At 41.4% G+C, this 15,022-nt stretch overlaps 1 protein-coding gene across 4 annotated transcripts in view; it reads right to left on the bottom strand.

The window, feature by feature from the left end:
* Positions 1–5,704: 5,704 nt before the first annotated feature.
* SLC25A12 (solute carrier family 25 member 12) overlaps positions 5,705–15,022 on the bottom strand; it is a 173,451-nt gene continuing 164,133 nt past the window's right edge. For all 4 annotated transcript variants that reach the window (XM_060302246.2, XM_060302248.2, XM_030851955.3 and 1 more), the window contains 5 exons: positions 12,595–12,735; positions 10,623–10,761; positions 7,907–8,065; positions 7,707–7,797; positions 5,705–6,400 (listed from right to left, as the gene is read on the bottom strand). In XM_060302246.2, the coding sequence (XP_060158229.1) occupies positions 6,202–6,400; positions 7,707–7,797; positions 7,907–8,065; positions 10,623–10,761; positions 12,595–12,735 (729 nt within the window). In that variant the 3' untranslated portion in view covers positions 5,705–6,201. The remainder of the gene's footprint in view (positions 6,401–7,706; positions 7,798–7,906; positions 8,066–10,622; positions 10,762–12,594; positions 12,736–15,022) is intronic.

Here is a 15,022-nt window from a genome sequence, read left to right as displayed (position 1 = left end):
AATTTCTTGCATTCCTATACACTAACGATGAAAAATCTGAAAGAGAAATTAAGGAAACAATCCTATTTACCACTGCAACAAAAGGAATAAAATGCCTAGGAATAAACCTTCCTAAGGAGACAAAAGACCTGTATGCAGACACTGATGAAAGAAATTAAAGACAATACAAACAGATGGAGAAATATACCATGTTCTTGGATTGGAAGAATCAACATTGTGAAAATGACTATACTACCCAAAGCAATCTATAGATTCAATGTAATCCCTATCAAACTACCAATGGCATTTTTCACAGAACTAGAACAGAAAATGTCACAATTTGTATGGAAACAGAAAAGAGCCCGAATGGCCAAAGCAATCTTGAGAAAGAAAGATGGAGCTGGAGGAATCAGGCTCCCTGACTTCAGACTATATTACAAAGCTACAGTAATCAAGACAGTATTGTACTGGCACAAAAACAGAAATATATATCAATGGAACAGGATAGAAAGCCCAGAGATAAACCCACGCACATATGGTCACCTTATTTTTGATAGAGGAGGCAAGAATATACAATGGAGAAAAGACAGCCTCTTCACTAAGTGGTGCTGGGAAAACTGGACAACTACATGTAAAAGAATGACATTAGAACACTTCCTAACATCATATACAAAAAGAAACTCAAAATGGATTAAAAACCTAAATGTAAGGCCAGACACTATAAAACTCTTAGAGGAAAACATAGGCAGAACACTCTATAACATACATCACAGCAAGATCCTTTTTGACCCATCTCCTAGAAAAATGGAAATAAAAGCAAAAATATACAAATGGGACCTAATGAAATTTAAAAGCTTTTGCACAGCAAACGAAACCATAAACAAAATGAAAAGATAACCCTCAGAATGTGAGAAAATATTTGGAAACTGAGCAACTGACAGAGGATTAATCTCCAAAATATACAAGCAGCTCATGCAGCTCAATATCAAAAAAACAAACAACCCAATCCAAAAATGGGCAGAAGACCTAAATAGACATTCCTCCGAAGAAGACATACAGATTGCCAAGAAACACGTGAAAGGTTGCTCAACATCACCAATCATTAGAGAAATGCAAATCAAAACCACAATGAGGTATCACCTCACACCAGTCAGAATGGCCATCATCAAAAAACCTACAAAGAATAAATGCTGGAGAGGGTGTGGAGAAAAGGAAACCCTCTTGCACTGTTGGTGGGAATGTAAATTGATACGGCCACTAAGGAGGACAGTATGAAGTAGTTTTTAAAAACTAAAAACAGAACTACCATGTGACCCAGCAATCCCACTACTGGGCATATATCCTGAAAAAAACCACAATTCAAAAGGAGATATGTACCACAATGTTCATGGCAGCACTATTTACAATAGCCAGGACATGGAAGCATCCTAAGTGTCCATTGACAGATGAATGGATAAAGAAGATGTGGCACATGTATACAATGGAATATTACTCGGCCATAAAAAGAAACGAAATTGAGTTATGTTTAATGAGGTGGATGGACCTAGAGTCTGTCATACAGAGTGAAGTGAGAAAGAGAAAAACAAATATCATATGCTAACACATATATATGGAATCTAAAAAACCAGAAAGGTTCTAATGAACCTAGGGGCAGGACAGGAATAAAGACGCAGACGTAGAGAATGGAGTTGAGGACATGGGGAGAGGGGAAGGGTAAGCTAGGACAAAGTGAGAGAGTAGCATTGACATATATACACTACCAAATGTAAAATAGATAGCTAGGGGGAAGCAGCTGCATAGCACAGGGAGATCAGCTCGGTGTTTTGTGACCCCCTAGAGGGGTGGAATAGAGAGGGTGGGAGAGAGGTACAAGAGGGAGGGGACATGGGGATATATATATACGCATAGCTGATTCACTTTCTTATACAGCAGAAACTAACACACCATTGTAAAGCAATTATACTCCAATAAAGATGTTTAAAAAAAAAACATTAAAAAGACTTAAATAGGTTTTCCCTGGTGGCGCAGTGGTTGAGAGTCCGCCTGTCGATGCAGGGGACACGGGTTCGTGCCCCGGTTTGGGAAGATCCCACATGCCACGTAGCGGCTGGGCCTGTGAGCCATGGCCACTGAGCCTGCGCGTCTGGAGCCTGTGCTCCGCAACGGGAGAGGCCACAACAGTGAGAGGCCCACGTACCTCAAAAAAAAAAAGACATTAAAAAGACTTAAATAAGTGATACAACATGTTCATGGATTAGAAGGTCCAATAATAATAACATTAATTCTCTCCAAATGCCCTGCAGAATCATGGCAACTCCAATCAAAATCTCAATGTGTTTGGTTTGTTTTTTTAGTTTTGGGGAGGAAATTGACAAGCTGTTTTTAAAATGGATATGGAAGAACAAAGAACCAAGAAGAGCCACGAGCTCTTGAAGAACAAGGTGAAAGGACTTGCTATACCATATATCAAAACTTTTTTAAAAGATATAGTAATGAAGAGAGTGTATACAGCACAGAAGACCAATAAAACAAAATTAAAAGGCCAGAAATAAATCTTTGCATATATCAATGCTTAATATATAACAGAGAAAGCACTTCAAAGCAGTAAGAAAAGGAAGGTTTTTTTCAACCAATGGTGCTGGGACAACAGACTAACCATATAAAGAAGCAAAAAATAATAATAATAAATTACCTCATACCACATGCCAAAGACAGTTCCAAGTAGGATGAAACTTCTGTGAGAGAGTCAAAACTAATAAAGCATTTAAGAAGAAAATATCAGCCATATTCATAACCTGGAGAGAGAAAAAAATTTAAGTGAAATATAAACCATGCTACCCATAAGGGAAAACTGATGTATTTGAACATACTAAAATTAACATGTTAATCAAAACATTGTGAAAAGACAAGCCACAAACTGGGAAAAGATTTTGTAACACCACTCATAAAGGAATAGTATCCCGAACATATAAAGAACCCCCTGCCAATTATTAAGAAAAATGGACAAAACCTGAACACACATTTCACTCACCAAAGATGAAATCCAAATAGCCAATAAACTTACAGGCATTCTCACATGCTATGAGGTGGAAAGTAAATTAGTAAAGTCTTTTTGAAGAACAATGTGGCAATATATATGAACATATAAAAGGTGTCAGCCTCATCTGATATAAGGAAAATGCTAATTAAAATCACAAGATAACATTATACACTCGACAGATTGGTAAAACTTAAAGAGCCAATACACTCTTGAAGGAATGTAAATCAGTACGGGCACCTCTGGGAAATAGTTTGGCATGATCTAGCTAAGTTGAATCTTATAAACCTTGTGCCTCTGTGGTTCTGCTCTTAGGTATATATCCTTTTAAAAATGCATACTCCAAAACACACATACAAAACATCCAGAGCCTGTAATATACCCAAACTGGAAACCACCCAGATGTCCAGAGTAAAATGGCAAAATAAGTTGTAATATATTCATACAATGGAATAAGCAAATCATAGCTTATATAGCAATTTATAGGGATGAATCATAATGTTTAGAAAAGGAAGCAAAAGTATACAGTATAATTTGATTCACATAAATTTCAAAAACAGGAACTAAACTGTGTTTAGGAATGTGTACGTGGGTGGTAAAACTATAAAGGAAAGCAAAGAAATGAAGAGCAGGGATGGTGTTAAGGACGACAGCAGGGGTTATGATGGGAGGATCCTGCGGGGGAACTTCTAAAGTATTAGAAATGTTCTTTCTTGACCTGGGTAGTTACATGGGTGTTCACTTTATGACTGTCTGTTTAAAAAATATCTATGTGTGTGTCTGTGTATACATATACACATAGATGTTTCATGTATTTTCTGTATATCGCACCATAGTAATCAGATACACAGATAGTAAATATGGAAAGACATTTGACCTCACTAGTAATTAGTAAAATGAAAACTAAAACACCTATCACGATTTGCCTAAAACGTAAAAGACTGACAATATCCATTTTTGCTGCAGTTGCAAAGAAATAGGCATTCTGCATATGCTGTCAGAAGGAAAGTAAATTAGTAAAGCCTTTTTGAAGAACAATGTGACAATATATATAAAAATGTAAAACCCATTATCTCGTGAAGTACCAATTCCAATTTGAAATATCCATCCTAATGAAATACTAGCACATGTACTCAAAATACGTGTACAAAGATGTTTACTGTTCACTGCAGCATTGCTTGCAATAGTGAAAAAATGAATAAATGTCAATAAGGGAGTTTTTGTGAAAAGTATCATAACCCATACACTGGAATACTATGCAGCTGTTAAAAATTAATCTTTGTGAACTGACCTGGAAAGATCTTAAAGACTTCAAGAGAACAAAAGCAAGTCACAGAACAACACATACATAGCATAATCCTGTTATTAAAATATAAATATGTACACATATTTATATACATACATATGTATGAAAAACAGACCACAAATTTATACTCTAACCTGTTAGCAGTGATTACCTCTGGGGCAGGGAGGGTAAAGGGAGAAGCAGGGTAAAGAGGGTACTTTCACATCTCTCTCTCTCTCTTTCTATATATATATATATGTGTGTGTATATATATATATATATTTTTTTTTTTTTTTTTTTGGTCCTGAAACTTTTGCAAGGACATATCCGTGGACTACTTGCTTACTTTTAACCGGTGGTAATAGCAAAACAACTGTATTGCTATTTATTCCATTCCAGTGAGAACAGCTGAATACATTTGGAAATAACTTGCTTTCCAAGCGAATTCTTTTGTTCCTGGAGGGCCTCGAGAGAGCCTATAGTGTGCTACAGGGCTGTCAGCCATCAGTTGATGAACCACGTGTAGGATATTAAGTGACTTGGTCCAGCTCCAGGCTCACCCCTTGAAAATATTTGCATACATTCTCATGCCGGCTCACTGGCAATAGCAATAATGTTTTCCCAAAGCACTTTGCTAAAGTAAATAAATTCTGATGCTATACATCAAATCACAACCAGAGCAAAGTGTTGATGTGGCTGTCAAGATGCATGTTTAGATCTAAATTAGCAATCACACCCTTGGTGAGTGACTTTTGGAATAAGTTTGTATTTGGATTCATAATGAAGAGCCTAGACCCCACCAAATTATGAGATACAGCTTTTCTCTTTCTTCTGCACTCCTCTCACTCCACCACAGCCCTTTCCAAATCAAATGATTTCCTATAAAAGTGGGAAAGAGGGAAACCTGATCATTAGTTATTGGGAATCAGTAGTGAATCAAAATAAAAAGTACTATCGGTACCTTTATGAAGGAAAATCCAACTCCATGCATATATTTTGGTGTGCATTTTATTTTTGATTGGAATCATATCCATATGAAGGAAAATTGCCAAAGTATTCTTTACTCTTTTGAAAGCTAGGCCCTTGCCTTGCTGTGTCAGAGGAAGGCAAAACGAAGCCAGTAATGCTGGAGACATCCCTGTTTCCATATGCACACTGGCAGGAGAGGAGCTGTCTAGGAAATGCCTTTTGATTGATGAACAGAGGAGAATCTATACACACGTGAAATATAAATAGAAACCTATCAGTACACACACACGTCATTAACCTGGTCCTCCGGCATCCACTGGCATGCATCTGTTCCAAAGGGTCTCTTCTTCAATGGTCTCAGCACTTTGTCTCATTATGCCTCTTATCAGCAAATACCTTTTTATTCCAGAAGGGAAAACAAGCTAGGAATTAAATACATCCAATACTGAATGCTTTATTTCCGTAAGTCACCAATAAGAGAATGAATTTAATTTCAATACATTTATTTTCATGTAATTCTTCATAAAGCGCTTTCAAAACATTCTGTACATTTCAAGCCACTCAGAACTGCATTACATTCTATAAATGTGATTTGTCGGGATGAGGTGCCAAGATGTCTCTGTACAAAGATGTACAATATGTACAGTCACTAGAAGTGCAAGCTGTGCGAAGCAGTCTAGGACAGTAACTCATGCCAAGGCTTAGAAAACGTTTCAACACATAAAACTAAAGGTTCAAACTGCGTTGTATTTTTTTTTTTTCCTGGGCAAATGATTAGTTTATAAACAAATATATGTATATGTCATATAGAAAGAATAGTTTGACCCCTCAGCTCAGTCAGCACCATGCAGCTGACTGGATGCGTTACGGGGCTGCTCTCCTAGGCCTCTCTCTCTAGGGCGCCATTTTGCCGCACTCGAGGGTTGTCTCATCACTGAGCTGCCGCCGCCACCTTTGGCTGAGCCACAGCAACACTAGGAGGTTTAAATTTGGGGAGATAAAGGCCAAACTTGTTTTCGATGCCAGCAAAAGTGGCTGTGGCGAGTCTGTATCCGCCGATGTGGTCGGGATTGGCAGGAGGAAGGTCTGCGATGCGCGACTTAGGTGTTGGTTCTGAGCCAGAGGGTTTGCTGTTGATAGGGAAAGCCAATGGTTAGTGGGCTCGAGACTGATAAAGATGGAAAACTACTGAACACTTTCAATCTGACCCACGTGCCTCAAAGAAGAGTGTCTGTCCAATGAGTTCCTTGTCATTTATGCTGCATTAGTCATTATTTATAGCTACTTTGAAAGCAACACATTCACATATTTGATTAAGAGAAATGGCTTCAATTTCATATACATATACAGATCCACAGAAAAGAGACCAGAAAAAATACACTCAAATATCACCACTCTGGGAAGTAGGAATACGGATGATTTTCTCTTTTCTCTTTTTGTTTTCCCAATTTTTTTACACTAAGCATAAATTAATCATAGAAAATTTACATCTTTCTTTTATTTTGACATAATTTTAAAAGCTAACTTTTAAGGTAAGAGACTCACGAAGGTTATTACTAAAATTACTTAAAGAGAAATAGATATAATTCTTACTTCTCCAGGATGTAAAAGTATAGAAAAGCCTGGAATTGTGAGACTGCTGTTCTTACTTTCTTTGTGTTAAGTCCCTCTACTTTTTGGTTCAACAGCTAATTCCCTACTTGGCTTCTGAGCAGGAAAGGGGTTCACAGGTTTATGAGGAAAAGACTCAGATACAGAATTTGATCTTCTGCTGAAAAGCTGGTAATTGCTTCCTTTGGGTAAAACCTTCGCCAGCAAATTCAAGTGATTCCTCTTGTCCACAGCACAAGCTTCAAGTACTAAGCTTCAAAAGGCCCAGTTTCTGGCCTAAATGTCACCAGTGATTTTGTCCATGGGCATAACCTCTCTTTGAATTTTTTTTTTTTTTTTTTTGCAGTAAATCAGTTCTAAGAATGTCTATACCTATCTAAGAATAAATTATGGTGAATCATGAAATCTTGGGGGTGTGAAAGGGCTTCACTGAGTCTTAGAAAGTTTACAAAAGTGTAACTAATACAAATTTATATTACTTCTGGAGAAAAGGCCATATATAATAAAATCCAAATAAGGAGCTAAATCCATGAAGCTCAGTATCTGCCTACACGTAGAAGACAGTTCTTCACGTTACATTTTAATTTGCTGCCTCCCTAAACTTTCCCCAAGTAACTGCTTAATACTTGTATGATGTCACCCTGCCAAGGTCTTACTCCTCCGACACTGAAGCTTCTCAAGTCCACTGTCTGTTTTAAATGTGTTGGTCCTGCAGGATCCTCTGTCCTGTCAGTTTCTGTTCCAAAGCTGCCTTAGTAGGCTGAACAAAGACCTGTTTGGGGTTTTGGTGCTTTCTTTATAAGGGAGTTGAAAAGCTGCACTTACAGGCCTCCAAAATCAATGTAAAACCACCGCTGGAGAAGTTCATAGGTGACCAAAGTAACACCAAACTGGGGAGAGGATCGAAACACTCGAGCTGAAAGAGAAAGACTGGGGCAGTTAGCAGCAGGATGACTACGGCAAAGACAACCAGTAATGGGACCAGGACCCCAATGCCAGCCTTTCCACATGGCCCCAGCCCCTACCTGCGGTCCCTTTCCAAAATGCAGAGGGCCCTTCTTCCCGGAGTATCTTCCTGAAACAGTCGATGACACCACTGTAGGTCGTTTGGCCAGCGCGGGCGGCCACCTGCAGTCTTGTCTTGATGACATCAGCAGGGGTCACCAGAGAAGCGGCAGGCACACCTTTCGGGAGAAAGGCACATTTAATTCATCCAAAGTGCCTTAACAAAGGAGAGACATACTGCTAAAACTAACAATACAATTAGCAGCTTTAACTAGAAGCTTCTTAAATAGATACCTGGGTGCTAATGGAAAAAGGATCTATAAGCCTATTAGCTGCTTCAATGGGGTCAGGGCAAAGCTCTTTTTTTTCCTTTCTGAATTAGGAAAATCACTCTATATTGCATGATCCCGAAGAACTGTGAGAGGAAAAAAATGCAGCAACATGACTAGGACAATCCCCAAGTGTTCTTTAGGTTTCAATTATTTTACCTCCTTTCTTTTCTTAAATAAGATACAGTATTCATATATAATAGAAAAAATGAGGATAATGCCAATTTAATGAGCGCTAAATATATCTGATACCAAGCTGTAGTGTTTTTTGCTGATTCCTGTCACCTTACTGTGCAAGGTGAATATCAACACTCATATATCCACTCACCCGTTTGAGGGGCTAACTTGAGAGCTGACTGTGCCCCTTTCAGACGTGCTTACATGACAGAAGTCATTACAACTGAAGCAGAGGAGGCCAGGCAGGCAGTTAAGGAACGTAAGGGAACTGATCATGAAAAGGCCTTGTCATCCGTCCCCTGTGCCCCAGCTCCCTGGGGCCATGTTAAGATTCAGCAGCAGCAGGACACACGAGATGGATTTCACAACCACACCTTTCACTTATAAAACAAAACAGGGAACAAAGGAGCAAGATAATCTTCCTCAGGGGGAAGAAATTCAATTTGGCCTGAATATCACCGAATGGTCACTAGGCAGATGGGGCCGTGACTCTGGGGGGGGGCGGGTTCTGTTAGAGACGAGCCAAACATCCCCCCGCAGAGCCCTCTACATTGTTCAGACAGAACTAGGTAAACTGCCGCCTTTGGAATGTTCTGAATTCTGAATGTTCTCAGTGCCTGCCAGCAAAGCTTTACAGGTAAAAATTAGAACAATTCATCTCTCATTCTGAAAACTGACATCGAATGTCTGTGGGCAAGAAGCTGGTGCTGACAGTTCCATGAAAATGTTTACTTGGTTCCGTCACCCACTGGCAAAACGCCTGTCCATGATAAGACTGTTCTTCGCTGCTGCCTGGACAGCAGAGAGAAAAGACTGGGGGGAAGATTTGCTGGCCCTCACTTAAAATGGGGAGGCTTTGGTGAACACCCAAAAGGAACTGGATGAACACTCGGTGCCAAGACTGAGCAGGCAGCTTTACTGGCTTTCAAATTATAACTGCAAGTGACTGTCCCAAATAAGAGCTCAAGGCTCCCTGGGAGAGTTTCTTGATCATCACAAGTCATTCCCTATCATTGTGGATGAGAAGAGTAACATGCCCACCCGACACCCCTGGAAGCAAGGGCTCCTGCCACACACCACACTCCAGGGAGTGCTCGGGCTATCCTGCTGTGCTTAGCCAGCAAACCAGAGGAGAAGGTGCCCAGTGAGCCACACAGCAGTGCCAGGAGCCAAGTGGTAAGAGCCACCCTAAGCACCTGGGGACAGCCCTGGGTTTGTGCTCATTCACCTTGCCCGTTTCTCTCCCTGACCAGCTGTAACGGGGAGCACACATGCGCCCTTTCCTTCTTCTGTCACATCTGAGGGCTGGTGCAACAAAGGACGCCTGGTCCTCCCCTTCTATCCCGAGTCAGCTCCCTCACAGCTCAAGAGGAAGGCTGGAGCATGAGATCAGGAGGAAGTGTCTTAGTACCTTCCTGCACTTGTTGGGCTCCTCTTTCAGATGGAATCTCTTCTGTGCTTAAATCCGGTATCTTAGACCAGATGAGGATTTTCATTCGTTCCGTTAACATTTACTGAGCTCCTATTATTACTATGTTGGCCACGTAGGGAAGGCAAGGATGAACAGAATGAAACCCCTGCCCTCAAGGAGCTTCCAGTCCAGTACAGGGGGTAAAACTTATGCAAACAACCATTAATACAAGACAAAAAGTGTTAAGCGACAGAGAAGAGACGCCAACGGAGTGCAAGGTGTGTGCTGGGGAAGTACGGCTCACTTTGGTCTGATGAGGACGATGGCAGAAGGAACAGGAACAGCTTCCTGAAGCAAACTCGATTTTGAGCCAAATCGTGTTGATTCCAATATACATAATTAGAAAGTGAGAGCATGCTTAGACCTGTGCGTCAGGATGAGGTACAACAAAGCAACTGGTTTGATGAAGAATTTTTCCACCTTAATGCTTAGCTGGCTGCACCCAAGGTTTCAGGGGTAGAGGAGGCTAAGGAACACGTTACTGATGAAAGCCCAATTGAGATGGGCAGAGCTAATTTGGCTCTAAGTTGCTAAGCTGCATTAAGCTGTTTATCCACATTATGTAAATGAAATTAACTCTCATCAGAATTACAGCACACCTCGCAAAGGAGAAAAAGGGATCATATTTAAACTAAGTCAGATACAAACAATAACCTTTCCAGAAATAAAGGGGGAAAGCACATACAGATTCTGTACTTCTTAAAGAGAATGTAGGGGGAGGCGGGGACTCTTTTGGTTTAAAAAAAATATTGTAGTTACCTGCCATGGCTCCAGCTGTAAGGAGATATATACCTCCCACGTGTCCGTGTTCATCAGCCAGAAGTAGTTTGCAGTGAGCATAAACAGGAAAATAGATTGCAGAGAAGGGAATGTCTCGGAGGAAGCACGCTTTGGCACCCTGTCACACAGTGAGGAAACAGTGCAAAACAGTTGTGTAAACAAGGTGTGAATGCCCACCAGGGATCCAGGGTGACAAGCCTGAGATGTCCCTCAAACAGCTTTGGGACTGATGTGGAAGGGAAATGGGAGAACCAGCCGGGCACAGGGAAGTAGAGAGACACGGCTCAAAGTTTGAGAAACACTGGTGGACCCAGGAGTCCTAGAGTTAGTTAACTGGGTAATGATGGTATTCTGACAACTAAGCATTTTCTGGCATTTCCAGTATAGATTCAGATTTTAAGGTTAATAAAAATTCAATGCTCAAATCTCTAGGCTGCTTGTTCTGTTTGGCTTTGGTGAGTGCCAGGGGGAGGGCGTGTGGGTGGGAACAGACTTAGAAACCCAATATTAATAGCTTGATTTCAAAGCAACCAGCAAAGGCAGCCCCCAAAACTAACAAATTACCAATTCAACCCACCGCAGCTTTGAGTCCCTGAAGTACCAGGTAAGAAGCTATGGACAGGAGCAGTGGAAAAGGAAAGTGACTATTTTAGGGAAGGGGAAAAAGAAACCACCAATCTTCCCTCCTCATTCCCCATGTCCTAAATAGCAGAGGACGGGGGAAACCCAGACAAAATATTTTAGCAGGAAATTTCCCTGGGAGTAGAAATCCAGCCAGGTACAGCTTGTCTCAGTGACTGAGGTCGCAATGAACACCTTCCTCAACCCCACTATTCTACTCCCCAGGCTTTAGCTAGCCAGGCAAAAACTCTGTCTTTGGTACTTGTTTCCCCGATGGCTCTGTTTTTAAAAGACAAACTCAAACATTAAAAAAAAAAAATTCCTGGGACTCTCTGAAAGATGATACAGAGAGAAACAACTTTAATCAAATCAGCTCTCAAAGGGAATTCCAAAAAGGATGGAAGCTGGGGGCAGAGGGGAGGGAATATGTACAAAACTCTCTCAGGATAGGCATCATTGGTTTACTGGTCTCCTAAGAGCCTTGTAGCTGTGTGATTCTAATCTAGAGAATTTCTAATTTCCAATTTGTAGCTACAGAAGCCAATTTACACATTTCTACTGTGATGGATCTATAAATAAATCAGATGCTGTGGAAACACAGTTGTCTATAAAAGCTAAATTTACGTATACCCCCTTTATACCAGGCAAAAGAATAGAAAGAAATATTCTTCCTTGTTTAAGAAAAATAATAGCTTCTGCTCCATTACATCTGATGTGTAATGATGGGAGTAAGTACACCTGTGGGGAAGGAATCTGTTGACTGGCGTTTTGCTAAAGTACAGTACACCCTGGTTTGGTTTGGTTTTGTGTTTTTAAATGGAATTCATTATTGACAAATCCCACCACTTAACTTCTTAAAGAGCTGAATCCTACCAAACTCTACTACTGTTTCACTGTGGTCAAATATTAAGACAAAGAGAAGCTCCTACTGGGAAGATAACAATAGAGATAACTCAGACTCAAAATAAACGTAAGACTATTTTGAAGTCCTAAACCAGCCCCAAAAGAACACCAAAGAAACTTCCCAAACCCACCATCAAATAAAAGGCTGTGAGCCTGCAGCCAGCTGGTCTGCAGGGCTGGCCTCCCTGCTGGCAGCTTCATAAGGGCCTGAAGATGACAACAGGAGAGCGTGTTTGTATATCCCAATGCCTCTAATAGAAGTGTCCTGGTTTTTCCTTTTTGTTTGATTTTCTACTCCAGGGACCACCCTGCTGGACAAGATTCCTTTTCCATTTGGCGGGGGAGAAGTCTGGTTCCACATTTTTTCACATTTCTATTGAGTACATTGCAACCTCTCTACTGAGATAACCCAAGGGAATCTACTCACCTTATACAGACCAAAGAGTCCCAGGTCCCGGAGCACATTCAGGGCACTGACCCTGGGTCCTGTGGTGATCTCTCCAGCTACCTGCAGGCGAATCTTGACTATCTCCAGAGGGTTAGTAAAGATGACCTGAGAGCCACCAGCCTGCAGGCAAGAAAGGAGAGATAGAGCAGATTTCCAAATCAGCCCCACTGGAAGTACAGGCAAGAAAAATCCGGAGATGCCTCCACATTGTACCACTTTACGCTTCCCTCTTCACGGGGGAATGAGAGTCTGATGCTTTGGCCTATGCTGGAGGGGCTCACAGGGATGGCCCGAAACTCTGTCTCAAGCTTTGTTTCTATTTGAAATGTCAAGAGTGTTTCCCAGAGCAGTCTTTCCAGGGTTAACCCAGCCATATGCAAAATGGCAAAACTAATAAACTCATTTGGAAAACAAAAGTGAAGCCAAATGTGGCAGCACGAGAGCCAATGAAAGGGAAAAGATGGTAGAAGATTGACTGGTATCTTTTACCATGCTGGAGCTAAAATTCGGATCTACAACACTTTCTTTCCTCTTCTTAGCAAGCATTCTCCTTAGCTCAACCACCTGCTTCTGCTTCACTGGATTGCAGAGCAATTAACACAGAGGTGTTTCTGCCCCACAGAGGTGGCTTAAGTCAAAGGGGAAAGTCTCCTCTAGTTCAAATTCTAAAATGTACTATCCTGAACAAAACTCTGAGACAGATCTACAACTACACCCACACAAAAGAAGATAATTTGGAAGGACAATTGCAGTATCATTTCAAGACCAAACCAGAAACACTGTTCAAAGACAGAGCTGGAAAATGGAACATCTAGTTACCATGAAAACGAGGGGGCAAATCAAAGCCACACTCCACACTCTCTAGTGGTGGGTGACTGACAGAGATATTTGAATTTGGCTAATGAAAGTGTATTTGCACCTGAAATCTGTTAACTAGTGGTGGGGGGGAAATGTTTAACAAAACTGCTACCAACTCCTTTTTTGGTTTCTGTGAGAAAGAAAAAAAGTGTTTATGTGTATGTGTGTACATATGGATATATAAAAATAAATAAAAATTTAAAAATATATATATACATCTCCATTCATGAAGTGAAAAAAATCTTATTTCCACATCTTCATCTCAAGTGTAGCTGTTTACATTATATAATCAGAACCACATTCGTATAATCATAATACATTATATAATCATAACTTCACTGTAATAGCATGTCACATGTGAAACAGGAAACGGGTACCTCACTGGTGATTCTAATTCCACAGGTATGGGTGGACTACAAACAACACCCATAGAACTCACAAGCAGGGGCTTCCCTGGTGGCGGAGTGGTTAAGAATCCACCTGCCAATGCAGGGGACACGGGTTCGAGCCCTGGTCCAGGAAGATCCTACATGCCGCGGAGCAACTGAGCCCGTGCGCCACAACTACTGAGTCTGCGCTCTAGAACCCACGAGCCACAACTACTGAGCCTGCGTGCCACAACTACTAAAGCCCGTGCGCCTAAAGCTCGTGCTCCGCAACAAGAGAAACCACCGCAATGAGAAGCCTGTGCACCACAACGAAGAGCAGCCCGTGCTCACCGCAACTAGAGGAAGCCCGTGTGTGGCAATGAAAACCCAACACAGCCAAAAATAAATAAAATAAATTTATAAAAATTAAAACAATGGGGCTTCCCTGGTGGCGCAGTGGTTGAGACTCCGCCTGCTGATTCAGGGGACGTGGGTTCGTGCCCTGGTCCGGGAAGATCCCACATACCGCAGAGCGGCTGGGCCCGTGAGCCATGGCCGCTGAGCCTGTGCATCCGGCGCCTGTGCTCCGCAACGGGAGAGGCCACAACAGTGAGGGGCCCGCGTACCGCCAAAAAAAAAAAAAAAAAAAGTAAAAATTAAAATAAGTTATAAAACAAAAAATACTCACCAGCAACATTCAATGCCACCTCAGTACTCTACCTTCACCCACACTCCCGTTCATTTTTTCTAAAACCCACAGCCCTCCCAGACCTTTTCCAAGGGGGAGCAACAAGTCCCAGCCCATTCTCCTAACTGGCCAGGGGCTATAAACCAACTAAATACTCTTGTTCCAATCCTGATCCCTTATTCCTATCAACATCCACAACTGCCAACAGTGACACAAGATTCCTTTCCTCTTTGTGAGATGCTTACTGTCTTGGATTCCTCAGGGCCCTAATCCTCTTTTTGTCCACCAAGCACAGAGGGTGCAGCAATTTGCTGTCTCTCTGTGGACTTCCTGCGACTCCCAACTCTACACAATCCAGACCACTGGCACACAGGCCCCTGAATGACGACTGACCCAATTTTACATGTTGGTTTGCCTGTGTTTCTCTCTCTTTTAATCTAGGGCACTGCGGGCAGGAGGAAGTATTTCAATGTTTCAATCGAAGCAAACAATA

The sequence above is a fragment of the Globicephala melas genome, chromosome 7 (genome assembly GCF_963455315.2).
Source record: "Globicephala melas chromosome 7, mGloMel1.2, whole genome shotgun sequence".
NCBI lineage: Eukaryota > Metazoa > Chordata > Mammalia > Artiodactyla > Delphinidae > Globicephala > Globicephala melas.
This window is presented reverse-complemented; position numbering and strand designations above follow the sequence as displayed.